The sequence below is a fragment of the Vicia villosa genome, linkage group LG3, assembly GCF_029867415.1.
Source record: "Vicia villosa cultivar HV-30 ecotype Madison, WI linkage group LG3, Vvil1.0, whole genome shotgun sequence".
Classification (NCBI taxonomy): Eukaryota; Viridiplantae; Streptophyta; class Magnoliopsida; order Fabales; family Fabaceae; genus Vicia; species Vicia villosa.
In genome coordinates, this window is record NC_081182.1 from 15218543 (window position 1) to 15227889 (window position 9347).

At 30.9% G+C, this 9347-nt stretch overlaps 1 protein-coding gene and 2 long non-coding RNA genes across 3 annotated transcripts; all 3 read left to right on the forward strand.

Moving 5' to 3' along the window:
- The first annotated feature begins 242 nt into the window (after positions 1 to 242).
- LOC131657616 (cytokinin hydroxylase-like) lies at positions 243 to 3048 on the forward strand. Its single transcript, XM_058926992.1, has 4 exons — positions 243 to 525; positions 704 to 933; positions 1555 to 2172; positions 2496 to 3048. Exons 1-4 carry the CDS (start codon positions 243 to 245, stop codon positions 2919 to 2921), a joined length of 1557 nt encoding a protein of 518 aa, XP_058782975.1. The 3' UTR covers positions 2922 to 3048.
- Positions 3049 to 5755: 2707 nt separating this feature from the next.
- Positions 5756 to 6971, forward strand: LOC131654986 (uncharacterized). The gene is made up of 3 exons (XR_009299616.1): positions 5756 to 6105; positions 6469 to 6542; positions 6647 to 6971. It is a non-coding gene; the product is annotated as an uncharacterized LOC131654986 (long non-coding RNA).
- A 22-nt stretch (positions 6972 to 6993) lies between these two features.
- LOC131654985 (uncharacterized) lies at positions 6994 to 8921 on the forward strand. Its single transcript, XR_009299615.1, has 3 exons — positions 6994 to 7671; positions 7809 to 8021; positions 8826 to 8921. It is a non-coding gene; the product is annotated as an uncharacterized LOC131654985 (long non-coding RNA).
- The last annotated feature ends 426 nt before the right edge of the window (positions 8922 to 9347 follow it).

Sequence of the window (9347 nt, forward strand, 5' to 3'; positions counted from 1 at the left end):
TTAGGATATATTAAGTGAAACCTGAATCACGTTTGCAAAACTATTGCACTAGCCGTATTCGTTTAAACCGTGGTCCAAGCAATATTTTGTGCCATAATAACTTTCCATGAAAAGAAGTTGTCATAATAACTTCTTACTCGTACGTATTGACCCAAATTTTGATTTTGCTTTCTCTTTTCCACTATCAACAACAACTATATAGCATAGCAATTGAAAGAGGAGTTTGTAGACAAAGAAACAAGATGGTTTTTGTTGCATTATCACAAATTCTTTTTGTGCTCACTTCAACCATACTTGCTATATGTCTTTGCTTGCTCACAACACTAACATATTTTTGGTGGATTTTACCAAACCATAAACTTCAAAACCTTAAGAAATGTGGATTTGATGGACCAACACCAAGTTTTCCATTTGGAAACATTAAAGAAATGAAAAGAAATTCTTTCTTTTCTTCTTCGCTTGATATCACTCATAATATTCACTCTACCGTTTCCCCTTACTATTCTTCATGGCAAAAATCTTTTGGTAAGCTAAGAATCATGATTTTTTTTTTATAGTGATTGATATTGATTTTTTTAAAACTCGATATCAGATATTAGCACCGTCTAAACTGGGATCAATTCTACCGTTCATTTGTTATGTATGGACTGGCGAAAGATTGGTTGATATTTATGTTGAATAATGCATTTTTGTTTGTTTGTAGGGAAAGTTTTTATATATTGGTTGGGGGTAGAGCCATTTTTATACGTTGCAGATCCTGAATTCTTGAAGAAAATGTCTGGAAAAGTTATGGCCAAGAAATGGGGAAAACCAAGTGTTTTTAGAAAAGATAGAAAATCAATGTTTGGAAATGGTTTGGTGATGGCAGAAGGCAGCATATGGGTACATCATCGACATGTTATAGCCCCAACATTTACTCCAATTAATCTTAAGGTTTAATTATCTCTTTCAATCTTTTCACTCTCAAATTTCAAATCATCATTCAAATAACATCTTAAAATTTTTTATTATATCATGATGTTAATATTGATATTCTTCAAGAATATATTAAATGAAAAATTTATATATATATATATATATATATATATATATATATATATATATATATATATATATATATATATATATATATATATATATATATATATATATATATATATATATATATATATATATATATATATATATATATATAAAGTATTTTAACAAATCTTAATTAAAAATTAATTAAATATAAATTAAAATACATGTTACGAAATTATTTATTTTAAAAATTAAGTTGGTGTAATTAGGATCTTCTATAGACACTTGCTAAAATATCCTTATTCAATTTTTAGAAATTGGTGTGTTAACAAATAATAATTAAAAATTCATTAAACATTCTAAGGTGTATGATTATTCATTTTGTAAATGATAGCCAGCTATATTTAAAATCATATCTATTTTTATTTTTCTTGAAAATAGTTTATAAATTATTCAATACACAAATAATTTTTATATACTTTGTGATAAATGGATACTTACTATTTTCAGTATTTTTTTTGTTCTCTCTAGACAATGGCAAGCATGATGATTGATTCTACAAAGAAAATGATCAAAAGATGGGATTCCCAAATTAACTCCGGCCACCTTGAACTTGACCTCGAAAGCGAGATTGTAGCAATGGCCGGAGAAATCATAGCAAGAGCAAGCTTTGGAATGGATGATGAAAATGGAAAAATAGTTTTTGATAAACTAAGAACTTTGCAAATGACCCTTTTTAAGACCAATAGATATGTGGGGGTCCCCTTTGGAAAATTCTTTAATTTTAAGAAAACATTAGAAGCCTATAAAATTGGTGAACAAGTTGACAAGCTCTTGTTATCCATAATAGAAAGTAGGATGAATTCAAATGATAAGAAACAACATGAACAAGATTTATTGGGTCATTTGTTGAAAGAAAATAATGAGGTTGATGGACAAATGAACAAGGCTTTAACAAAAAAGGAGTTGGTTGATGAGTGCAAGACATTTTTCTTTGGTGGATATGAGACTACATCACTTTCAATCACATGGACTTTGTTCCTTCTAGCTTTGCATCAAGATTGGCAAAACCAATTGAGAGATGAAATTAAACAAGTTATTGGTAATATTGAAGAACTTGATATCAACTTGCTTTCTGATTTAAAGAAGGTAATTCCTATTCAAAACTTTATGGTTTAAAGATATTTAGATATTTAAAAATTGTCTCCTATACTTATCACCTAAATATCTTCTTATAAAGCACAAACACAGACATGGATATTGAATACGACATCGACATTGAAACGTTGACAACAATAATAATTTAAAATAATAAATAAATTGAATATAATTACAGTATTACGTCAGTGTCGATGTAAGTGTCTGAGACTAACACATACACACCTTTTGTTACACACCTTTTTTTAAAAGTGTCAATGCGTGAAAGTCTTATATCATAGTTTTACATGTATGTAATTTTTTTATACATGCAGATGAAATGGGTGATGAATGAAGCACTTAGACTCTACCCACCATCTCCAAATGTGCAAAGGCAAACAATGGAGGGCATTCAAGTAGATAATGTAATGGTTCCTAAAGGGACCAACATTTGGATTGATGTTGTAGCAATGCACCATGATGTTACATTATGGGGGAATGATGCCAACAAGTTCAAACCAGAGAGATTTATGAATGATGCAAATGGGGAATGCAACCACAAAATGGGATACTTGCCATTTGGTTTTGGAGGGAGAGCATGTGTTGGTAGGAACTTGACATTCATGGAGTATAAGATAGTGTTAACCCTACTTCTTTCTAAGTTTAAGTTTAAACTCTCTCCTAGTTATTACCATTCTCCTACCATCATGTTGTCTCTTAGACCTAGTCATGGACTTCCTCTCATAGTTCAATCATTGTAGGATGTTATTGTATGAAATAAGAACATGTATCCCACCACTCTTGGTATTGAATGGAAATAAAATAGACTACAGCTAAATTAGGGTTAGAATAAAAGGTAGAGAAAAAATTGCATATTGCTTATAAGAAAACGTGGTATTGCTTCAAGTTACAAAACTTATGTTGAGACTAAATATAAAATTTTGGTTGATCTTGTTGTCATCATTCCCCCATTATGCCATATCGCGGTGATTATTAAACATCAATCTAAGGTTTTGTTTGAAAGCTCGGAAGAGAAATGAGGGAGGATTTTTGAAAGAAAAAAATTGAGTGAAAATAATAGAAAGATTTAGCCTAGAAGAATTTTAAAGGATTTATTTTTATTTAAAAATAAAAACCTTAATTTTGGACAATTAAAAAATTCTATTAGAAAAGAAATTCGAAAGGCTTAAACAAATTGTTCAAATATAATTTAGTATTTCAAAAATTAAAATACTTTATACATAAATACTCTTTTATGATTCCATAAAAAAAAAATATTATGCAAAAGATTTCTCGATATTTTAAAAAAATTGTTTTTTGAAATTCTTCTTTCCGCTCCTCTCCATACTCTCAAATAGAGGTGGAAATAGGTCAGGCCGATAGTAAGGGCCTAGAGGCTAGCCTATATAGGCTCAGGTCAGGCCACACATTTTTTTTAAAAAGAAAAGATCTATACTTTTTTATAAGCCAATTTAGTTAAAAAGACTATGCCTCAGGCCCTAAAAATAGTCTTTTAAACCTATCGGGCTGGCCTATTTAAATAAATATGAATAATTTTTTTATTATCATTATGTTATGTTTTGTACTTTGAATTAAAATACATAAATAAAACTTGGTTATCTTGAAGAATTTGTGAAAATAAGATGAAAACACCTGAAGAACATTGTTTTCATAAGTTCTCTTAAACAAATAATCCCCCATAACTCATGCTAATAGGTAAGTTAAAATAAATCAATGCAAATAAATTATTAGTCTCTTGGTCTTTTAGTTAGTTAGTCAATTTAAACATTATTTGAATTGCTTATTTACATATGTCTAAAACAAATAGACTTTTATGTAGGCTGTCTAACCGGACTTTCGAAAAGGCCAAAGTCAAGCCTAAAAATAAGCCTACGATAGGTTACAGGCCAAACTTAAGCTTCAGTTTTTTTCATAGGACAGACTTAAACTTTTTTTTTTTTTTTTCAATAAGCAATTTTATAAGATATTGCACTAGGGGTTCAACCCTTACAAAGACAAAACACTAAACAGTGTTATAACAAGAAAGAGGCACTTTGTACCAATCATAGAAACTATTATGGTGCAAAGAATGGCCTAAAGCCAACCATCTCCAGGAAAGAAAAATTACATTCGAAAACACCACATCATAGCAATAAGATTTGTTGTCAAAAATGATCGCATTTCTCATTAGCCAAATGCTCCACATTGTTGCTATCCAAATAGTGTTTATTTTGACTTTGCTATTAGCTATCTTCATAAACTTGACAAAGCCTAACTCGCCCCAACGTATTTCCACCCCTACTCTCAAACAGTGATAAGTATTAAGATTAATAATTTGCAATATATTTTAACAACAATATTTATTAAATAAAATTTGACAAAAAAACAACCTTTTTTCTCCATGTTATTGCAAATATGTAATAATTAACTTTTAGACTTAGAATATAAATTTTTATGTCTTTTCTTTTTATTTCTAAATTTAGGTAAAAAAAGATATTTAAATAGTAGAAAATAAAAAAAAAAACAAATGAGAAACAGCTAAAAAAATTTGGATTGCAAGTAATTTCTTAGGGTGAGGGATTATCTTCTGGATCAGAGATATCATTTAAGAAAATTCGCTAGGCAAGCAACTCGTAATCGTATACATGCAAATCCGAAACAAAGACTTTAAAAGTAAGCCAAGGGAATTTTGTGAAACTAGCTTTCATCTTGGTATAGTCAGTCAAATAAAGTGTTTTATTGACTTTGTGAAACACAATTGGAATTACTTTCACGTGGAGAAGGGTAAAATTTATAGGTGACACTCACTTCACCTAACAAAATTCTATTTATAGATAAATCAATAAATATGTCCCAATTCAGCCGGTATTTCATAGTTTCTAGAAAGGGGCTAATGTTACTTTTATTTATTTATTGTATATAGCCGGCTTAGCAAATGTTTAATTTGCCTCAAATCCATTTATTTGACTCAAAAGTTAGTTCCTATCAAAATTAAAGTATATTTCTTAATTTCTACTTTTCACTATAATCATTTTAAATTTTGAATTGATTTTGGTGTTGGGGAGTACTAGTCATGTAGGTCCACCTCAGGCCACATAATAGAGATTAGCATCACCGGTTCAATACATCAAGTTCATCAACTGCATTGATTTCTAATTTCTGATCAAAACAGTGACATCGTCAATGGGAATTGACTTCTGATTTCTACGATTTTCACGATTTTGAATTCAGCTCTCGATTTACCAATTCATAACCTCCTCAAGTCACTGAATCGAGAACATTTTAGCATCGGATGCAGAGAGGCAAAAGATTGTTGCACCCCAAAATTTGCCCTCTTCATTTGTGCTAAATGAGTATTTTGGCATGTTTGACACTTGTCAAACTCTCAACCCATCTTCTATTTATATTTTAGCTATAAATGGAAACTTCCTTTAAATATATTATTACTATTAAATTTTTATATATTTTTTAATTTTTAATTTATCTAATTAATGTATTCCGTTTTTTTATCTCACGCTTCACATACCAATCTCGGTACATGTATAAGCAAATATTTGGGGAAGACCAAAGAAAATATACCTTGAGCCGTTTCACATTCATCGTCAATTTATATTCTCCCAATCCCATTCATCTCATCTTCAATGTCACACCTTCAATTTTCCAAGTAATCAATTAAAGTTTTTATTGATTTCTCTCTCTCGCGCGTTTCCATTTCAATCTCGGTAACAACAACAAAACACTCGAATCAAATCTCTACATGATCTCTCGCTCATTCTCGATCCTCAAACGCATCGATTCAGCAATATAAAGCAAAGAAGAAACGAACCCTAAACCCATCAAATCTCATACCCCATATTTGATATTCACGGTACATACATGGTGAAAAAATGAAGATGCAACAACAACTTACAAACAAAAGATAAAAACGAATTCGAAAAGGGTCAGGTACATGGAATAGTTGATCTTCTATTCTCAAGTCCTCTTTTGTATGCTTCGTCTTCTTCTCTCTGATTTCTTATTCGTTCTTCTTCTTTGTTTTCTTTTGCGGGTTATTGTTATCTGTGTGGTGTTTTAGCGGTGTCTGAGTTTGGGTTGTGGGAGTTCTAAGTGGTTTAGTGAAGGTGATAATTATTTGTGATTATGATTTGTGATGAGAGTAGGCGTGTAGTGACATTGACAGGGAAAAAAAGATGCGAATTAAATGGTTTTTTTGAAGTTTGTTCTTATCAAGGTTTTGGTTGGTCTGGTTTAGGTGAATGATATTGAATTTTGATTAATGATTTTAGTTTTGTTTATTATGGTTTACAGTATTCTATAGATATGGTGTAATGAAGAAAGTTCAAGATTCTGGCATGTCGATGACAGCAGAAAGCTGAAGAAAGGTAAATGTTATTAGGTGTTGTTTGTCTAACATAAATAGTTACATGGGAAATTTATAGCTTATAATTATTTCTTCCCTGAATAACTAAACTTTTTATTTTGTTAGGCATTGAAGAGTTCTACAGCTATTGTGTTACACCCTGGTCGAAATACTATAACCTTTGATCTGCCACCTCATAAACCAGGATCATATGTTCTTGAGGTTCTTACTGGACATATTAGGTAGTTGAGGTTTAGATCCCATGGTGTTTCAAAATTTGGTCCCGCAGAGAGGGATGATGTTATGAGTTATGAAAAGCCTGCTCAACCTATTTTGAAGGTAACATCTATTTAGCACTATAAAAAGGAATGTGATGATTCAATAGAAGATATGGAGTATATTCATATAAACATAATCCTCCCTTTGATGTTTCCTATTTAACTTTAATTTTCTTTAGGATTTTGATAGACATATTCTGTCATTTGTTTTCATTAGTGCTTTTTATCCTTTGTATCATCAAAATAAGCTAATATCTATGTTTTCAAAATCTTATTTTGTCCTTTGTAGACATATTCTTTAGGATTTTGATTTATTTTGTCTAGATTCTTTAAATGGACACTTATTCTCTATACATTATTCTTAAAGAGTTGTGTATTTAAGTGTGTGGATAAGGACTTTATGCTATCACCGGCTTAATCTTCTGGAACAAGTGATTATAATTTTTAGTTTCTGAGTATGACTAAGAAAGTATAGGATATGCATATACTTTTATCACAGGAAAAATAAGCTGGTTTTTGACAATTTTTGTATGTACTCATTAATTCATTCTTCATTTTATGCTAAATGCGAATAAGGAATGTCTCTCCCAAAAGAGTGCTCTTCATCGAGACTTCTTCAATGTTAGGAAAGTTGATACTCATGTTCAGCTCTCAACATGCATGAACCAGAAGCATTTTAGCTTGGTTGCACATCATGATTTCCAAGCTTGGTTGTACAGAGCTTGCGATTTTCACGGTGAAAGAAATGGATTTGGATTTGGCGGCTGATCTGTTATCACTTCAAAGACTCCTGATTATTGTTGTTTTTGGCTACGCAGTAGAGTTGGCTTTGACGGCGAGAAGGTACACTCCTCTAGGATGGATTAATTAAAGGTAACATTTGAGCATAGCCCATTTGTTCTCTCTTATTTGTGTTAATCACATTTATAACCTTTTTAGTTCGTGATTCAATTAAATGTCATGTGGATTTAAATAATAAGTTATTTACATAGTTTGCATTGTATATTCAGGAAATGAGTAATTGGAAAGGGTTTAGATGGGCAATTTATTGTTGAAGATGGAGGCGAAAATTCATGGACGCAAGCGGCATTGAGTGTTTAACAAGGTGTTTGCAGATGATGCCTTCTTTGTGAAAAGAAAAGTCTAATTTGTTCTCTTTAAATATTAAGTCAGAGCATATAGACGATGATATGCTAGCTAAATTGAATGATCAATCATTTGAGGTGAGTTTCTTCTGTAAATTTTTCTTAAATATAACATAGAGAAATCCACATCATCTGAGGTGAGTTTACTTTACATACAGTACTCACCACAGTTGTTCAAATTTGAATACAACACAATAGTTGGACGCATAAAGGATAGTCAAGATGACATTGAGGTTCAATAGCATGATTAGTCTTCCCAAGCCATTACTTCCATCTGCCTATAGGATTGGGCATCTTAACTACTGTCTATTTTGTTTGTTAATTTAAGGGAGTCTGCAATGTCAATAAATTCTATGTATCTAGATGGTTGGTTTGCATTTGAGGTTGCTGCATTGAAGGTAAATTGTGTGATGTCTCTATCATCTATTTGTTTATAAACTATAGGTTTTCAATCAAATCCACAACTATTGTACAATTTATCTCTTGTGAGTGTCTGGATATACCCATGAAAAATAATGTGGCACAATAATCTATTTAGTGTATTGTGATATGGATATTATAATGCGGTGTATGTTTCTGAGTTTTAGTATGGCAGGTATAAATTGCATTTGTTGGCATGACTAAGAAAGCTCGAGCACGTCGTATTAATACACTTCATTCTTTTCTGAACACTGAACTCATGCTGGATTTTCTCATAAATGTTTTACTTTTATATATGACTCTATGCTTGATTAATTTCGATTAGCGGACTATCATCTCGATGTCCTTCTGTGTATAAGATAAAGGCCAACCACATCTTATATATTACGTGCAACTGCATGTATTTCAAAGTCTTATTTTAAATTCTTCATCTCACATTTCTCACGCGTTGTTTTTGTGCAGGTGGTACTTTTGCTCTCTATTCATTGATTTTTAGGAATGCTAAAGTTAGTCTTATACAAAATATACAACAATATGATGAAGCACTTTTTTCATATATATAAGATGGAGCTCAAGATAGTTCTAAAGTGAAGATTTTACTTGAGAAGTATAAGACTTTGCATACAACTTTGTTGATTCTGGTTCTTTATTGTAGTTCTATGGTAATTGGGGATGGAATGCTTAAAGTTACAACTGCTATTTCTGGTAACAATCATATCCTCCTTATTTCACAATTTTTATAAATAGCTACTTGATTTGGCTTAACCGGTTAATTATTTTCAGCTAAAGTCTAATTGATCGGGAGTATATGGCCATTCAGATACGGGAAAGTATTATGCTAAAATCAAAGAATTGTTTTTATATGAATTAACGAGAATAATGCATGAACATTGTGAAATTATGAGAAAATTGGATGAAAATTACATTGAGGTTATCTCTGCACATTCTTCACTGCTGGGGATTTAGTTATTTATGTTGTGCATG

Coding starts and splice junctions, on each gene's coding strand:
- LOC131657616 (XM_058926992.1), top strand. CDS start 243: ATGGTTTTTGTTGCATTATCACAAATTCTTTTTGTGCTCACTTCAACC. Junction 526..703: donor TTCATGGCAAAAATCTTTTG/GTAAGCTAAGAA, acceptor GTTTGTTTGTAG/GGAAAGTTTTTATATATTGG. Junction 934..1,554: donor TTACTCCAATTAATCTTAAG/GTTTAATTATCT, acceptor TGTTCTCTCTAG/ACAATGGCAAGCATGATGAT.